Source organism: Cygnus atratus, chromosome 17 (assembly GCF_013377495.2).
Source record: "Cygnus atratus isolate AKBS03 ecotype Queensland, Australia chromosome 17, CAtr_DNAZoo_HiC_assembly, whole genome shotgun sequence".
NCBI classification, from domain to species: Eukaryota; Metazoa; Chordata; class Aves; order Anseriformes; family Anatidae; genus Cygnus; species Cygnus atratus.
Genome location: NC_066378.1, coordinates 13,331,551 through 13,350,429, shown reverse-complemented (window position 1 = coordinate 13,350,429; position 18,879 = coordinate 13,331,551). Strand labels below are relative to the sequence as shown.

General features: G+C 44.0%; 1 protein-coding gene across 11 annotated transcripts in view; it reads left to right on the top strand.

Moving 5' to 3' along the window:
* The first annotated feature begins 301 nt into the window (after positions 1–301).
* ATXN2 (ataxin 2) overlaps positions 302–18,879 on the top strand; it is a 51,009-nt gene continuing 32,431 nt past the window's right edge. For 10 of the 11 annotated variants that reach the window (XM_050714160.1, XM_050714159.1, XM_035565620.2 and 7 more), the window contains exons 1-7: positions 319–425; positions 7,266–7,302; positions 8,708–8,767; positions 9,445–9,516; positions 9,743–9,893; positions 16,974–17,098; positions 18,360–18,451. In XM_050714160.1, the coding sequence (XP_050570117.1) occupies positions 418–425; positions 7,266–7,302; positions 8,708–8,767; positions 9,445–9,516; positions 9,743–9,893; positions 16,974–17,098; positions 18,360–18,451 (545 nt within the window). In that variant the 5' untranslated portion in view covers positions 319–417. Of the gene's footprint in view, positions 426–7,265; positions 7,303–8,707; positions 8,768–9,444; positions 9,517–9,742; positions 9,894–16,973; positions 17,099–18,359; positions 18,452–18,879 lie in introns of all 11 variants that reach the window. The other variant, XM_050714157.1, reaches the window with a different exon arrangement.

Here is an 18,879-nt window from a genome sequence, read left to right as displayed (position 1 = left end):
CCTCCGCGCCGCGCTCCGCTCCGCTCCGCTCCCTCCGCCCCGCTCGCGCCGTTGGGGAGCTCCCGGCCGAGCCCCGCCGAGCCCAGCCCCGGCCCCCGACCCCGGCCCCCCCCGGCTCCCGTCAGCGCAGCGCGGCCTCCCCCCCCTCCCCCCCCCCCCTCCCAGCGGCCCGGCCCTCTCCTCAGCCCCAGCTCTCACCCTCCCCTTCCCTCCCTTCCCTCTCCCCCTCAGCCCCTCGCCATGTCCCTCAAGCAGGCGGCGGCGGCGGCGCAGGCCGCCGGCAACAACCGCAAACCCCCCGGTGGTGGCGGCGGAGGAGGAGGAGGAGGAGGTGGAGGAGGAGGAGGTGGAGGAGGAGGAGGCGGCGGCGGCGGCGGCCCCGGCCTCCCGTCAGCAGCGGGCGGCGGGAGGCAGAACATGGGCAGGTGGGTGCGCGGCGGCGGCGGGGGCTGCCCTCACGGCCCCTCGCGGCCCCTCACGGCCCTGTCTCCCCCGCAACGGCCCCCACGGGCGGCGGCGGCGGCGGGACCGGGGTTGAGGAGGGGGGGGGGGGAGGGAGGAAGGAGGAGGCCGGAGGGAGGGGGGGGGGGGGGGGGGAAGCAGCGGGAGCGGGGCCGCGGCGCGGGGGGCTCCGCCCGGCGGGGCGGGGGAGCCGGCATGGCGGCGGGCGGGGCGGCCGCAAGGCCCCGCTCACGGCTGAGGGGGGGAAGAAGGAGGAGGAGGAGGAGGAGGAAGGGGGAGGAAGGAGGGGGGGGAAGGGGGAAGGGGGGGAGCCCCGCCGGTTCCGCAGTGCCGCCGCCGGGGCGAGGCCGCGGCCCGGTGCCCTTCACGGAGGGCCGGGGACGCGCCGGGGCCGCCTCCATTTTGCGGCCGCGGCGGGGGGCGAGGGGCTGCCGCTGCGCTTCCCCCCCCCCCCTTCTCCCTCAGCCCTGAGGCCGACGGGAGCCGCCTGCAAAGGGGGGGGGGGGGGCGGCGGGGCCCGATGGGGCCGCACGTGGGGGGGGGGGGGGGAAATGGGAGAAAAATGGGGGGGGGGAGAGATTGGGAGCCCCCCCCACGGCATCCTCCCGCTGCGCCTTAATCCCTCCCGATCGCATTTAGAAACGTTGAATTTTTATTTTTTTAATCTAGTTTTTAAATCTGTTATTTATTTATTTATTTACACCCCCCCCCCCCCCCCCCCCCGATCGCAACAAAACGCAGCGCCCGGCGGCCTGCAGCGATGGGCGCTCGCTCGTAGCAAGGCCGGGCCCTGGAGGAGGAGAAGGGGGGGGGGGGGAGGCAAAAGGGCCGGGTCCCTCCCTTCCCTTCCCGGTCCTCCCCCTCCCAGTCCCCCCCTCCCCGGGCCCCCCTTCTCCTCCCCCCCCGGCCCTGCAGCCCCGCTGCCGGCCCCGGCCGAGCCGCCCGAGGGGACCAGGCCCTGCCTCTCGGCCTGGTTTTCCCCCAAGCTCTGGGGGTCCCAGCGAACAATCGGAGGAGGAGGAGGAGGAGGAGGATGGTGGCGGGCTGAAGGTCACCACGCTCCGGGCAGTTCCTTCAACCTGGCCTTTATTTATTTTTATTTTTATTTATTTTTCCCCCCCCCCCTCAGTTTGGTGCGTCGGCAATAAAAAGAGTTGACGGCGGCTCCATTGTTGCACATCCCTGAAAATGGAGTTTTACTTTGTTACCGCTCTGGGGAACTGGAAGGGGAAAAGCTTTGGTAGGGTGGAAAAGAACGAAATGAACTTAAATAGTATCAGCGGGCGCCCCAGCACTGAAATAATTCCCTGGTTTTTACGTATGGCTGTCTGGGTTGCCCATGGTGTTTACTGTGCCTTGCTGAACAGTTACCCCTGCCAACAGACAGTGGCACTATAGAGGTTAACGTGAAGGACAACAAAACCCACAGCTTTTTTAACATTTTTATTTTGCGAAATTCCGTATCACTGTAAGCACTTGTCTCAGTAGATTAAAGGTGTGAGCTTCAATTCCTTTGTCAAGCTTTAAAATTAAAGCCATTGGGTTTCTCCTCCCAGCGTCGTTGCCTTTCTGCTTTTGTTGGATAGATTCCATTTCAGAACTTCCTAGGAAGTTGTAGTGGGACTGTTAAACGACCAACGTGTGCCCACAGTGGTGTTTATACCTTTTTTTTTAAAAATAAAAATAAAAATTGATTCTTGAAGTTGGCTCTGAATGACAAGTCAGTAAAATCCCAGTCCCTGCGCTGGTGGAGCCCCAGAGGACACCTTCAGGGAGCTTTTCCTATCGCTACCCTGAACAGAAGTCTTGCCTCTTTTTGGACTACAAACTTCAGGGTGGTTCACGCTGCAATTTTTTTCCTGTAAATGAAAAGCTAAGCGGCTTTCCTGTTTGAAAAATCAAATTGCTTTTTAGCTGGCCTGCATCTTGCTTTCGACTCGAAGTGTTGTGTTTAACAGAAATTTAAACATGTCCAGTTTTTGCCAGGCTTTCTTCTTAGCAGTACTGCAGCTCACTTCTCTGCAGCACGGGTATTCTTTTTTCTTTTCTATTTTTTTTTCCTTGAGATGCAACAGAATGTTGCTTTTCAGGGCCATGTTGCTCATAAAGGCTTAAATTTGGGTAGAAAGTTGTTCGATAGTAAACTGTCCTGGGCTTAATTTTATGCTGGTTTTAGTACTGTAATACTTTGTTGGGCTAAGCACCTGGTAGTGAGCGAGGGTCAGCCTTGCTCCCTGGGCGTGTTTTCCGTGGTCTTGGAGCGGTGGATTTACGTCTTCCGTGTTAGAAAAGGTAAGATCTTGTGGGAAAGAGTGGGAAATTCCAGCGTTTGCTTTTCATTGTTATTCCTTCCCCTTTTACACTGGGGAAGAAAATCGCAAAAGGAGGCTTCTTTACAGGTGTTCAAAAATTAAACAAGAAGAATTAATAAATTTTTATAGAAGAGGCAGGAAGTGCAGTAATTCTGCTTGTATGTAGTAGTAGCAGCATGTGGAATATGGCAGATGGGAAATTGGGCTGGAGGGGGGATGCCGATAGATGTCAGGCTGGGAAATAGACGTTAGATGGGGAAAATGTAGGGCCTCATCTACAAATCTGCCCCAAGCACCAGTCAAAACCTTACCTGATGTCTTCGTTTTGAGGTTGAGTTCCGTTTGTCCCTAATACAACCACGAGAAGGCTAGCAGTCGTATGGCTGGAGGTTGCATCTGCCTCAGCCTGCCTTCAAACTCTGCAGCCTTTCTTTTTCCCCGGTGGCTTTTTGTCTGAAGGCAGAGCACCCTCAGCTCTGGTTTTGGAGGGTTACACGCCTGGCTACAATTGTGGCAAAAGGCCCTTTTCCTTTCTGTTTGGTAACTTTCTTGCCCAAGTGAACCTGGGCGCCCTTTATGAATATTCTAAGTTTCTGTCTTTTATACATTGGTTTAACCATTAAAAAGTTAAAAATGAAATTATCCAACGTTGTGTAGCTTGATTTTGAGGCTTGGCGCTTCTTGCCTGCTCTTGTTTTCCTTTTTCTTGCCATCCTTTATTAGCCCGACTAAAGGCTTAAGGAAAGGCCAGAAAGGAGGTGTCGGTTCTGTTTGGGTAGAAACAATTGGGGATATTGACTACCGAGGCGCTCGGAAATAACGCGAGGGACTGTTCTGGAGGCTTGGTCCCACATGGCATTCAGAGGTTTTCTAGTTCATTCTGATGTCTTTGTGTGTGTCGGCTTTAATGCAGCTGTGCTGAACTGCTGAGCAAAATAAACGGCTAACCTGCAGGTCTCTTTCCTTCCAGCAGTTAATTCGTTTCAGAGTGATGTTACGTAGCCGCTTTTGAGTAAGTTTTAATTTAACGACAGATTCGTTGCGAGGTGTCTGAAGGAGGTTCCTCGGTGACCAAGTCCATCAGCAGGCACAAGTGTGCACTTGATTCAGGCGTGCTTATCTGCTCAGGCACTACAGAAGTTGTCTTGTACGAAGACAAGAGCAGACATTTAATAACGTCAGCATCGGGAAAAATCACTGAAAACAATGCTGCGGTACTACTCGCATGATCTTAATTTGACAGCTTTGCTTCATTTGACTCCTATATAGGCAATTTCTGCGCTTAAACGAGGTCTGAACTTTGTACTTGTGCTCCCTTCCTTAGAGGAAGGCTTTATCAGCTCTCTGCACTTGTAATGAAAGTTCTGTAGAGTGTCCTTAAATCGTTCTCAGAGCTGTAGTAGTGGCAGGGAGTGCTCCAGAAACTCCTATTCCCTCTGTTAAATTCCACGGTCTTTGTAGTTGCGCTGCTGCTGCTGTAGACGTTAATTGCAGTGTGGGTGCCTCTGTTTCTTCTCCGTAGTCTCAGAGTGAAGATGCTGTTGGAAAGAAAACTTCGCATCCTGGAAAGACTTGCACTGGTTTTCACTTAACTGGAAAAATAGAAATGCGTGACCTTGTTTTGCTTATACAAACGCTCTGCTCGGCATGTAAACATAGGACGGGAGGCGAGCGAGGGCTGTTGAGGAGTAGGGCAGTGAGGGTTCATAAAAACAGAAAAAAAATCACAAGTTGCTTCCGGGAAAAAAAAAATGTTTATTGTGCAGCATTTGAGATTAAGCCCTTGCGTAGACTTTCACTCTCAAGGTACAAGTACCAGCCTGCAGTGAGTTGGCTACCAAGATTAATTGCTCGGTCAAGTTACTTTGTCTGGTGCAGCCCTTTGCTGCCTGGGTGACTTTCCTACCCTGAAGCACTGGAATGGGTTTCCCAGTTTGATCTGCCAAGGTGCTGTGCCTTCTCCAAGGCTCCCATTCAACCACATTTCTGCAATACAAAATGCATTTTTAATTCACCCCGCTCATTATAATCAAGATGTGGTTGTAGGTAGCAGCGCAAAATTGCTAACTGACCCTTCTAATTTCTCCCACCCCCATTTTTACTCTCCGGTTTTAAATTGTGGCGAGCAGCTTCTGGCAAAGACCGTCTGCATTGGTGAAGGCCCTGGCTTATTCTTCATTTGGCGTGTCAAAGATGCATCAAAAGGTAGTCCGCATTGAGCCTTCACCATTGGAAGGTGACCTGCAAGTCAAAGCCTTGGTTCTAGCAGAAGGTGCGTGCAGGTATGATTGAGTTGTAATGTTGGCAGGATTGTTTAAAGGCTTGGTGAATATCTTTAGGGGTTTCCGTTCGACGGTTGTAGCTAGAAAACGAGGTCAGGTCTGCGAAGAGATCAGTCAGATCCGAGCAGCGCGTACAATTTGTGTAACTGCCTTAACTGTTGCTCTGATGTAGAACCTGCAGCCTCTTGCCAGCATGGATGCGCACAATCACGTTGCTCCTACTCACATATCTATGAGAGACAGTAAGTTTGGAAGTGTGGTAGGAGATGGAAAATCCAGGATGCTTCAGGTTGAGTGCTGAAGCAGACCGCTGTGAGCTCGCTGACCAGCCTGGCAAGCCGGTTATTTAAGTTCTGAGAATACACGCCGCTCGCTGGGGGAGTGCTTTCCATTTCGAAGGCACCAAGCTCTCGTTTTGGACATTTCTACAGCTGATTTCGGAAGGGGCCTCTTCTCCAGTCTCTGAGGCCAACAGGAGGAACTGGTGACATCGTTCACTTCCTCCATGTTCTTTGGCAGGCGGCTTGGGTGAAGCTTTTGATTATGACAAAAGGAAAACTCAGACCTGGCTTGTGCCTTTTTCCTTGGGGTCGTCTCACGTCTGGTGGGATGACTTTCCAGGAGGAGGATGGTTCATCTCAATATTGCGTGTTCCAGCTTCTCAAAGGGCTCACGTTAGTGCCCTGTTCTAGGTGGTGGCCACCTGACAAACGGCAGACGTGTCAAAGGGTAAGAGCTGCTCCTCACCAGGGCAAGCCCGAAGTTGTGACGCTACCTTCTAGGAAGTTCAGGTAGTTAAATAAAAGCTGTTTGCATTGGGATTTTTTTGTCAGATTAGTGCTTCGCAAGTATTCTGCAAATGTCAGCTTGACATCTGAAGTCTGCCTTTATTACCAATCAGCAAATGTCATCAGCGTGCGTGATGCTGTTTCTGTTGCAGGAGGTTGTTTTCTTAAACTGGTCAGCCGGTAGTTTGGTGGGTTTCCATTTCTTTTTCCCTGTTAAAGACTTTCACGATTCTCTGATGGACTTGCTGATTTCTGCCAAATTTGTCTTATCTGGGAGAACCCTTTGGTTTCTTGACCAACTCGCGAGTCCCGTGTATAAGGGCATGCTGTTTTGAGAGCAAGGTTGTGTTCAACCACAGCCCAGTGTTTTCCAAAGCAGCTGAACATGTTTGGCATTCAGTTGGATTTAGGTTTCGGTGTTGTTTGGATGTTTTGAAATACGAACATGATTCTTTGGGCCTCTCTAATTAAATGGATGTGCATCCGTCAGATGGGTCTGGTTCAGAAATTGATTTTTTGAAATAAAAGCGAAGACTTTGTTTTGCCTTACTTGCATAACAGTGCGCGCTCTAAGTCGTCATCGTGATACAAATCTAAGTCCCAAAGAGAAATATTTAAGACTGGAACTTGCAGGTACAAGGAAAGCACTTTGGAAGAAGGCACGCCAGTGACGTCGAAGCTGTAGCTGGGGACCTGCTGGCTGCAGGGCCCCTCTTGGGGTGGCCATGGCCACGTTGGAGCTCACAGGCCGTTCCATCGCTCTTCGCAAGGTGTTAAGAGCTTACAGGTTGATGTTAAGAGCTTACAGGTTGATTAAAAGCGTCTTGAAGCGTTGTGGATGTTACACGTTCATTGAGTTGAACTGGAAGGAGCTGCTGGTTTTTATGGCTGGGGGACTGGTGGGCTAGCTGCCTGGGTCTCGCAGTGGCTGGCAGGTTTTGGGGTCGGGCTGGTTGGTCGGTGGCCCTCGGTCAGGGAGGCAGCGACGGCGCGGTTGTAATCCCAAAGAAGTGACGGGGATGGGGATGGAGCCCAAAAGTGCAAATGAGGTGGTTTTGCTTTTGCATGCCAGCAAGCTTTGGAATTCGTTTCAGCTACGGGATTGTGCTTGAGAGAGAATATTTGTGGAGTTCTGTAATGAAACAGTGTTAGCGTTTTCTTTGTTTTGTCCTTTAATTTTTTGTAGGTAACCCTCTTACCTAGTAACTGAAGGTACTTGCTTGTAGGTCAGTATTTGAAGGAGAAATGCTGTAGGCCCTGTAACTGCCACGTTCGGCTCTAGGGAAGTGCTGTTTTCTTTTGCTCCCATTCTCAACACTACACAAAGTCAGGTTTTTGAATTCTTTGCTACAAAATTGATAAATTTTGGCAGTTCTTTTTTTTTTTTTTTAATTGTATCTGATGTGTGCGTTTAATTTCAGAGGTCGCAGCAGTGGCAAAGGACCGCCTCAGCCTACGGTGAGTATTTTTTCCCCCTCATTGTACCTCTTGTAGATACAACGGAACAGCTTCTCTACCAGGAACTGGAGTAACAATGTGAAAATCGCAGATAGTGGAACATTCTCTCAAATTTTGGATACCTTGATGAATGTTTTAGACTGAGATATGCTTTTTTAAAGATATAACATCTTGCATTGATCTAAATCTCCTGGGAGGGCGAGGAGGGAAGGAACACTTAAACATTTGAACTACGTTAATATAAATCTCTTCTGTATTTTCTTGCGATTATAGTTGCAAATATGTGGATACAATTTAACTTAGGAGCAAATTCAAGAGCATTGCTTTATCTGAGCACTATCTAATATTGGTTTCTCCTTTAAACAGATGACTAAAGATAGCAAGGCAACATATTTAGTTAAATAAAAGCAGCAATTTTGTTTAGCTTTCCTATGAAATAGCAAACCCGGTGTTATTATAGCTAACCCATTATTACCTGAGTGTGTAGCTTTAGTCGTTTCCAAGGCTCAATACTGTTGAAGTATACATGTGGCTTGACTTGTAAAGCAGAATTTTATCAAATCTAAAGATCTGGATCTTGATTTAAAAAATGGATCTTTGAACCGCACTTTGAACAACACCGAGTGTTGAGCATAGGAGTGTCTTTAAACACATACTGGATGTGTTGCTGGTTAAAAAGCTCAAAATATGGTGGGATGCTTGCACGTTTCAGCATCTCTTCCTCGAAGAGCATGAGGTTGATGGGGAGAGATGCAAGATGCTGACAAAACACAGTCATCCTCCCTGCATCACCTATGTGTGCGCAAGCGCCTCACCTGGCAGCCCGGGGATGCGTGGTCAGCTCCCTGGGCTCGGAGCTCGGATTCTGAAACTGCAGAGAATTCCTTTGGGCTGGTTTTATGATAGGCTTTGTAGCTCTTTGGCACTTTGTCATCTGATGACCTTAGCTTCTGTTAATGAATGTCATCAGGTCCGTTAGCTGGAGAGGGGCCCCAAAGCACCTCTTTACTTCTCCAGCAGTTGAAGTACCTTATCCTGTTGATAGCTCTCAAACCAGTGAGGGGCGGTGGCCGGGCTCTTCAGTTATGCTTCTCACTGTGGGAGCTTCACCCAGCCAGTAAGGGGATTGACACTGAGTGACATTAGGGACTCTATAAAGTTTCTCTTGTTTGGGAGGATGGGTGTTCGGAAGTTTAATTGATCAGAGAAAGGCGTAAGACTCCTCTGCTAATCTGGTGTGACTTAAGTTCAACAACGTGTGTTGGCCAAGTAAGGTTTTGGAGCAGTGTGTTTCTAGGAGCTAGCGCGTACAGCTGAAAGCTGGCTTTGTTTTTGTAGCATTGGCTCTTTGAATTGTTATGAGTATTTCTCGTATATTCATGACAACATCATTTTTATCTTTCAGATTTCTTTCGATGGCATCTATGCAAACATGAGAATGGTTCACATACTTACGTCAGTTGTTGTAAGTCTTCATTGGGAAGTAGGGTAAACTGTGTCTATAGTGACATAGAATTGTTAATATTACGCTAATTGTAATATTATGGAGTGAATACAACAGTATGCACCATGTTCCACGGTTGGAATTTAAACAATCGCAGTAATAACTTTTGTGTATATTTGGCTTGGAAAGCTACAAATTGTATTTGAACAGGTATGGCGAATTTCTGACGTTCACTGGTCATATTCTTAATTTTCTGTCTTCAGAGAGATGATGAATAAATAACGAATTTATATAAGGGAAATCCCCATGTGCCAAAATTGGGTAACACAGACTGTCCCACAGCAGCTAGAATCTAGGATAAGACTTCATCCTTACTTGTACCCATGCACAGATTTGGTTTTGCACAAAACCTTGTTTGCATGCGTAACCGATCAAGAGTCTTGTGTGTACCAAAAATGCTTCTGCGATTATCTTTAAATCCCTTCAGAACAAATTGTGGTGCAGACCTAGGTGTTTGCATCTCCAGAACAAAGAAGTGTATTTGTAAACAGGCAAATGTTGAATAAGTAGATTTGAATAAACACTAAGCTGTATTTTTATACCTTATACTTATGTAAAGATACGTTTTTGAGAAAATTGTTCAAATGACATTTGTCAGGCTGGTAGAAAACCACATTTTCATCTTTCTTGCATTCTAGGGATCCAAATGTGAAGTACAGGTGAAAAATGGTGGTATATATGAAGGAGTTTTTAAAACTTACAGTCCTAAGGTAATTTTTAAAGTTTTGACTCTCCCTCTTTTCTTTTTCAAGACTGAATAATCAACGCTTCATTAAATGGGAATATTTATTATCCATTATTTTGACTATTGATGTCTAAGTTTACACAAGCAGATTCATTTTTGCAAACTATTGTGTCTGCTTTTTCCACTTATGTGAAGTTACTTAGTAGCTTATTGTGCATTAAATTAGGATATTCTTTATATATCTCTCTTAGTGTGATTTAGTGCTCGATGCTGCTCATCGGAAAACCGCAGAATCCAGTTTGGGGCCAAAACGTGAAGACATACTAGAGAGTATCTTATTCAAGTCTTCAGATTTTGTTATGGTGCATTTTAAGGATATGGATACCAATTATGCCAGAAGAGGTATACTTTTTTTAAGGTTCCTAACATTATCTATATCAAAGTTTTCTTTATGTTTTTCATATCTTTCTATGTCATGGAGTGAAATTGCGCATTTGTACGTTTTCAGGTTGATCAACAGTTGTCACTGGGAGCTAAGTGTTTATCGTAACATGTGCTTTATTCCCATGTAGCAGTGACTTAGGGGTAGGGATTTGTGGACATTTAAAGAGAGATTTTCACTCCTTTCACCTTGCGTTTGTACATCTGTATGTTCTTGCCTGACTTATGGCTGAAGGTTAAGACGCTTGTTTCAAGGAATTTGCTTTTCCTAGAAGAAGATACATAATGTCAGAGCAACGGTACCATTTAAATGCAGATAAGTTCCAGGTTCTGGATGGGACTTTGAGTTTGAATTACACCAGAGCTGTTTTATAATGGATCTGCTATGAACATAGAATCACTTTAATGTAAATGCAAACTGGGCTCTCTATTACCCAATTTTTGAAGATTTTTAGCAAACAGATGGAATGAAAAGTACATTACTCTTCTAGGAATAATTACTCAATGGAAGTTTTCTAGAAGAAAACAATTGTTTTGGGTTGAACAGTCACTCGGTTTGCATTATTAGGTGGAATGCCTTTGCATCTAAATCTCTTAAGTAGTTGGAGAGGAGAGTTGACATAAAACTGTAGAGACAGAGCAAGATAAACTAGAAGGCTGCAAAACTTGATAACTCGTAGTGGGTAAATTAATCTGCTTTCCATTTTGTCTCAAAAACGTATTATCTTGAAACCACACTTGGAAGTATAAGTCAATCTCTGATCACACCTGCAAATTAGAGCAAAGAAGGGCTTTCTGCTTCTTGGGAAATAAAGTAAGCAAGGATTCAGAAGAATGGAAGTATACGAACATGCGTGCAGGAATGGTGGGCCTTTTGTTCTTATAAAGAAACCCAAACCTTCATGGTACAGAGTCAGATAAGCTTGTGTGATCTGCACTGAGAACTGGGTCTGAACTTCTAGGTGAGGAAGTGGTGTTCCCTGCTGCATTCCTGTTGGGAAAGGTTACTCTCTGGCACCCAGATCCATTTGACAGTGTTGCACTTTGCATAGAACAAAGGCTGTTAGCTTCCATAGCTCCGGGAACAAATATTTTAACATTTCTTAGCCATTGATGTCCTGGCTGTTTCCCAGACAAGTTAATGTACGGTTTGGACATAATTGGTGGAAAGGTAGCTTGCTCTCACTTCTTAAAAAGTGTAGTCAAGCAAAGGGGCACTCCACAAGCACTCGGTTGCCATAGGAAAAGCTTCCTGGGGTAGAGTTTGTTGGGGGTGTGGGTATTTGTGTAGTTTCGTCCCCCCTTACTCTTAGACAAATGCTAGACTGTTGAGGAGGCCTCGAAGTAAACTTACTTGCTGCAAAAGATACTGGTTTTGTAAATTTTAGTGTATCCTGTTTCTCTGGTTGAGTATAATATCTTGAGTTCTATGAATTTTTATTCTGGCATTTGCTTCTCTGCTGAGCTGGAGGAGTGCAGACAAGTGGTGCTCCTGACTCTGGGTATTGATCCTCGGAGTTACCCTCAGACCTGAATAGCAGAGATGTTCACCTGTCTCTGCCTTTTTGTCAAAGACTGGAAGAGTAGTGGTAAAGAGCAGTGGGTACGGAGAAAGCGAATGGGATGGATTCTCCTTTCAGAAGGAGTGGAAAATACAGTTATCTCTGAAAGAGCCATCTGCAGTGGTCTGCCAAGCACCTTTCGTTGCTATCTTACGTGTGCAGCTTTGGAGCAGTGAGCCGATAATTCATCCTGCAGCTACATCAGTAGTGTGAGGACAGGGAAGGTAATGGCCCCATAAGCTTGAGGTGGGTGAAACTGCCCCGTTTGGAAGCAGCAGTCTTAGATTTGCTCATGCCAAGCGTGACATTGCACCTTCAGATGGATCAGTGGAGAAAGTGTGCTGTAGTAATTGGAAGGGTTGGGAGAAAAAAATAGCAGGTCTGCGTGGATAGGAACTTTCTGACAGTTTATGCTTAAAAAGATACACTACAAAAACTGTCCCTACTGCCTAGGCCCTTAATTTGCAACTGTCTGTCTGTCTAGACCTTTGTGCTCAAGTAGCTTTCTGCTAGGCTTCAAAAGGGGTCGTCTGAGGGACCCTCGCTGTGCTGTTAGGGCTTTCTGCAGTACCGGCAGGCTGATGAAGGAAGCATGCATAGGGACACTCAGGTGAAAGTGCATCATGTCCATCTTCCCCCCTCAGACGATTCTGTCTGCATGGAAGGAGAGACAGGCAGTTTTCTGCATGTGCCAGTGGGAATCATCAGCTAAAAATCTACCCTAATGAGCCAGCTGACATCCTTGGCAGGGTGTGAACATGTAACGTCTCTGCTTTGCCTTCTGAAGCAAAGGTGAAGCGCTCGGATTTAGTAGTTGCTAGCTGACTGGGGCTGCGTGATTGGAACAGGAGGGTATGTATGATGGGAACAGGAGGGTAGGTTTCCCCAGCGTTCTGCAGAACCAGCTTCTGGCAGTGTTTTTTGTAGTCCTAAGCGCTGATCAGGCCACTGTGCTACTTTCCATATGATTCAAATTTGACTAAGGCTTGAGTTGTCTTCTTGGCTTCTCTTTAAAGACAAGACAATTCAAGATCATAACTACTGTTAAAGTAATAGGCTTCTACTATGTTTTTATTGGTTTTTGGCACGGTTGCTGCACTCTGAGAAAAATATTACAAATCCAATGAAAAAAGGCAAGAGAGAATCGTCTATTTGAGTTTTTCCTTGAATTAGCACTGAAAGTGGCATCCTTCCAGAGAAAGCGTTGCAAGGGGAATAGCAGTAGGCATATTAGGAACAAAGGAAGGAAATGTTGGTCTGCAGAGCTGGTGGTGACTGGTTTCTATGTTTTAAATCAGTAGCGACTAGTTTAAACAATAAACTCTTAGCTGTTTTGTAACATTTAGGCTGAAACCTCAGTTTACTTTGAGCCATGCTACACTTGATCAAAGTTTGCTGTGCGCCATGAACACCTTTGGCACGTAATGCAGCCTGGCTTAATAGCTTTTGAACTGCAGAGTTGCTCTTAAATGCATGTTTGTGCTCTTTACCATTAGTAGCGCAAAACATGTTTGAGAAAACAAGCTTTTTAAATGCTGAAATTAATCAAACCTGGACTCTTAATTGCTCTATTCTGGCAGTCCTTTCTTGAAGTCATTTAATAGCACACACTTGATGAATGTGCCCAAGCTGAGTTTTTCATAGAATGTGTATATTTAATTCGCTTTTGCTTAATGTAATTTCTGTTGCGTAAAATTGTCTTTGGGATTTTTTTTTTCCAGTTAGCAGGCTTTGAAACCAGAAGTGAGGTCTCAATATATCAAACTCCTTTGCTCAGGAGACTCCATGTTAAGCAGGTACAGAGGCAGTGGGGGGCTAGCTGAGCGTTAAAGCTCAAGCTTTTTGTACGACCAGTTTTCATTTGACCTTTGATTTGAGTTTTACCATGTATAAAAGGAATTGAATAAAAATTTGGCCATATCAGGGTGTCACGTGGATTGCTCCTTCAACAGTTCAGAGATAGGAGGCACCAGACAAGGAAGAGGGAGGGCGGGCCTGCGCGGTCAGTATCTTGTCGGCTAGTGCTCTGCCAGTTGGTGCCTGTAGCAGCAGTTTGTTTCAGCCTCTACTTTCTTAATAATTTTAAGAGCAATGTTTTCGTTTTGGAAACACCGATTGGAAGAATTTTTGTGTGTTCTCGATTTTGTTGCTCATCAGCTTTGTTAATGTCTTGTTTGACTTGCCGTGTTTTTAATCTTGGTGTCCCATGTGTCTGGCTGGCTGTTTGTTCCAGGAAAATAGCGACCTGTGCCTTGAGGTACCTTTCTGCTACATTTAAACTTTGTCTGGATGCTCATGAGACTGTGTTGTGTGACTAGAAGTCTGCCTTTGTAGCTTGAATTTTTCCTAACTCTAGACTTTTTTGGGTTGTAGAGCTTAAGCTGATGTTGCAGTCTCACTTGTGACTTAAAACAAAAAAGAAAGGAAGAGCAGAGAAGCTTCCCGTGCCCAGTGACATGCTGGATTCTGCTGGGAAACTTAGCATTGGCTGTTCAGATCTTACTCAGACCTATAGCATTCACTAGATAGTGGAGTTTCTGTTCTGACTTGTCCCCCCAGTTCATCTGTATCATCGTAATTTTTGACAGCACTCTGCTGATTTTTTTTTTTTAATGTGGCTTTTTAAATAGGAAAATTGGTGGGTTGAATGTATGAGGCTTATTAAGTTAGTATTTTATTTGGAGTATCCCAAATGTCGTCACTGCATATGGAGGTTTTTTGTCTAAAGCTATGTAAAAGAAATGAAGGAAACACCCTTCTAAAATACAGCAGATGACCTCCATCAGGTGCTGTCATCAGTCCTCATACCTCATGTTTATCCAGTCTCATCGGAGATTTCCCTATGCCCCAAATGAAGTAAATTTCGCCGTTTAAGTTACTTAAGCAACCTCCAACTTGCATTTGGTGTAAAATACCTGATCTGAGAGGATGAAACATCAAATTAATGGGATTGGGCACAGGAACAGCACTGGCCTGTCTAGATCAGGGCTGTGTTAGCTACAGGGGATTGTTAAGATAAACAGAGTTTCACATACAAGCTCCTTACTTTCGCTTTCCTTTTGAACATGCTCTCCTTACTCCTTAACTGTGGACTTAGGTAGCACTTTGTTATGTAGTTTCAGTTTACATTTAAACATAGACACTGTTTTTATAGCATATTTTAAAAGCTGTTTGTATGAAGGGAAACTGAGAGACGTTTTCTTTCCAACTGGCGTACCTTAGAGATCTGTAGGCTGTTTGGAGGGTTTGTAGTGTAGCACAAGGGGTTGTGAACAGTGGGAATGTTGCTGAAGTTTTATTATGGAAATGATCTTCGCAAGGTGGGAGATGTATAACCAGTGTGAATATGTCTGCTAGAGGGCCTGAAAGAGTTTAGCATTGCCTGAATTCAGCCATATAATGTGAAAAAAATCCACCTGTATTTATATCTGATGTCTTCCAATTTTTTCTCTCTCCATATCTGTTTGTAGTTCCTTCAGAAACAGGTAACTTTTTTGGCAGTCACTCTGTCTCTGCATCTTGCCTTTCATAATGCTTCTGTTACCATAATATATAATGGAAACTTAATATCTTTGCTCGCACATCTATGGCACTATAAAACATGCATGCGTAACTTCACGGAATCATTTAGAATATCTTGCAGTTAGTCGATGACTTCTGTTCTCACCCTTGATTTTTACCTCTTCTGAACAGTTGAAAATGCAACGATTGAAATATTGCATCAGCACTAATAGTTAGCACAATGGTATAATGGCTCTGTTTCAGAACAGTTTACATATAATCCTCGAATGTGCCTGCTGAAGGCATCAGGCTTAGTGAGAAGCTAAAATAATCTCACTTGAAAGTGTTAACCTTCAACCGTGTAGCTAGTATCGCAGCTTCGTTGGCGGCGTATGCAATGATGGCTCACAAGGTGATTGATGCAGGTTTTTGCAATTTCACACGAGCCCTAACAGTGGTTTGCCTCATTAGGTGGCCTTCTTTCATTTGGCTTTCTTTTTCTTATTTTACTGATTCCTTTGTATTTGACATGAATGTTTAGCTAATAAACTTCTTTCTTTTCATCCATCTTCTGTAACGTTTTGTTTCACATATGCTTATTAACAATGCTTAATTGCTTATCCATAGTTTCTTTGGTCTCCGTGTATGAGTTGAGCGAGCATTTCATGAGATAGCTCTGTACGTTGCTAGACAGACTAAGCACAGTTCTGATAGATCATGCCAATATAAGTGCATATTTTAACTGTGAAGTTGGGGAAAACAGGAATAATGTGTTGTATTGACGGTCTATTAAAAAGAAATCATCAGTGATTATTTAAAATCTGTAACATTGTTGACCAACAAGTCATATGTTGTGAATTCTTTTCATGATGGCTTTAAAATTCATTTCTCGTAGTGAGATTTTAGATCTTGCCAAAAATTAATTGAAGCCATACTCTTTCGTATCTAGCACTGTCCGGTGGTTTGACCTCATCTTTTTTAAAGATCAGAAATGTTTGCTCCGTGTTTTTTCTGTAGATGTTGAGATGATGATGAGAAAGATAATGAGAAATTCAGGACTAAGGGCACTCTAAAAAGCTCGCTTATTTTATTTTTAAAAATTTTAATTTTAAAAAATCCATTCTGTTTAAGAAATTTCGGAATTTGCAGGCAACTCTGAGATTTAGTGGCTTATAAAATATACAAATTTGGCTTCTTTGATGAATGGCTTTGTACTTTTTTTTTTTAAACAGTACTTCAGTATTTTAGTATTATTCCTTCAGCCATTTTCCTAGTCTGGTTTGGATGAAACATGAACAAATAAAAATACAAGCTCAGGATCTTTATTCTTACTTCTCTGTTCATGTCACATTGAATGGGTGTTCCAAGGTAATGGATAATTGAGATATACTGCAAAGGGAGTAAAAGTGTGTGCATGCATGCTGGTATGTTGAGGTATTGTGGACATAGAAGAAACTCAGGTATTCAAAGGGAAGCTTGTACTCTGCTTATTTAGAGAATGGGATTGGATGCGTTCATGCTTTTTTGTTATTTGCATAAGATGTTAGTGTGTGGTTGTGGAGGCTTTTTTTGAAAAGCATATTGTGCAGGTCTTGCGTTTTCTGTAGGAATGGGGATCCCTGGGTAGTCCTGTTTTTAGCAAAAACACACATGTAGTTTGTGTAAAAGATTTTGAAATAATTGAAAGTAATTCCTGCTGTTCTTTGATGCCTTGTCTCATACTTGAAGTTGCAAAAAAATGCACCCTGTAAACAGATGTATTTGAAGTCTGTCTGCACTTCCTAGTTACTCTAAGTATGAAGTAGATAGCTCTCTAACGTAGTCCACTGAACACAGCAACTACAAGTGAAGGTGGCCGATGTTAATGTGCTTGTGAACCAGTTGTATTTGGTCGTTCCTCAAAAATAGTAGTGCATACAGTGTCTTCCTGTGCTTAACCAGCTTGATTTCACCCCCATCCCTCCCCGCTCCCTTGTAGATGCTTTTACTGATTCAGCCATCAGTGCTAAAGTAAATGGTGAGCACAAAGAAAAGGATCTTGAACCATGGGATGGAGGAGAAAGCAGCGCTACTGAGGAGCTTGAGGCATTAGAGACGGATGTTGTAAGTACTGCTTTTTTATCGGTTATGACAGCCTCCAGAAAGCAAGCTGTTTCTCTGGACATGCATTGCAACATTCCTTAATTTTAATCTACTAATGAACTTCTGGCTAAAAATGCTGGCCTACACAGGGGTACGTTCAGTCTTTGCTAGCAGCTGCCACAGTACTTTCTTACAATTTGAATAAGAATAGCTGGATTTCAAATGCCACTTTGGGCAAATATTGACAAATGGCAGCTGCTGTGGTAAGGGATGTGTTTGACTCAAGGACTGGCTGAAAAAGGAGCTTTTATTAAGGACTCCAAATTCAGCAATGCACTGAAGTGACTTATGTTTAATCAGAGCATTCCTGTCTGACTATCGTTGCATTTGTAAGTTATGGTGAAATTGTGCTTAGCTAACTGTCTCAGGGCTAACGCGAAGGAAATTGATGGAAGTCTGACCCATGACTTAATAAGCACAGATACAATCTCAGTAGATTATGAATTGTTAAATGAGGAGTATATTCTCAAATGAAGCTTCTTTATATATCATAGCAGTCAGCTTTTACTCAACCATGCATTTTTTTTAGTAAGGTATTCAGACTGCAGTATGTTAAAGAAGAGAATCTAGTCATGTTACTGTGAGGTTATTAACTTCGTCTGGGTAGAACAGTTACCCTGTCAATTCCAGTGTACGTACCGTACAGCTGAGATTTATTAGAATACTGAATACTGTCAGTGCTTTTATGAAACATTCAAAACATTTAGCATTTGTGAAGGTTAAATTCTTGAGTGCTGTAATAGCGTACTTCATAAAGTGGGGGAAGTTGTCCTGATCAACGGGGGTCTTCTGCCTGTGGTGTGTATCTCAGATAATTGCACTAATAGTGCTTTTGAATAGTTTTGGCACTTGCCACAGTGAGGGACACTTCTACTGTTTAGAACTGTCAGTTTGCACTTTCTGGAAAGGCATTCATGTGTGTATTACTTGTTAGCCACTGATCTTCTCTAATCATCTAGTACAGAGTACCAGGAGCCAACCAACCACAAAAAAAAAAAAAAAACACAGCAAAAAAGCAACCTGACTTTTTAGCCTAAAATATATGCATCTGATGAACAAAGATCCCTGAAATAAATTGTGGCTTTAGTAACTTTGTTACGTGGACAGTGAATTCATGAGCCCAGGAAAATGGGCAAAAGGTTTGACTTCTGCCATCAGCCCTTAGTTTTAAGGGAATGTATTTCCAGTGTCATTTTGAAAACCAAACATCATTCTCTTTTAGTCTAATGGATGGGATCCCAATGACATGTTTCGTTACAATGAAGAAAATTATGGTGTAATATCAACTTACGACAGCAGTTTATCTTCTTATACGTAAGTTTCAAAATATTTTGTTATTGGACTTATATTTAATGTTCTCCCTGGTTTGACAAAACTTGTATTCTCAAGATAATTTTGTATGCTTTCTAAGGTTGTGGAATCAAATAACTGAAAAAGTAATGAATGAATAGTGCTTAAGAAACCTTGCCAGATTTCTGTGAATAGTTAGATGTATTAATCGGTATATATTCCCTTAAATGGGCACAGCTCATTCCCATTGCAACATTTTCTGAATTTAGGCATGCAATTATGCTTATTTCGTACAAAAAACTGTTACAGATAGGGCTGAAAATACCAAATTGTGAAACTATAATCTGTGTTTGCATAGCTGCTATACCCATAGTTTGTGTTTAACCTAACAGAACAATTTGACTAAATCCTAATTTGATTGTGACAATCAATTATGTAGATACTGGAATCTT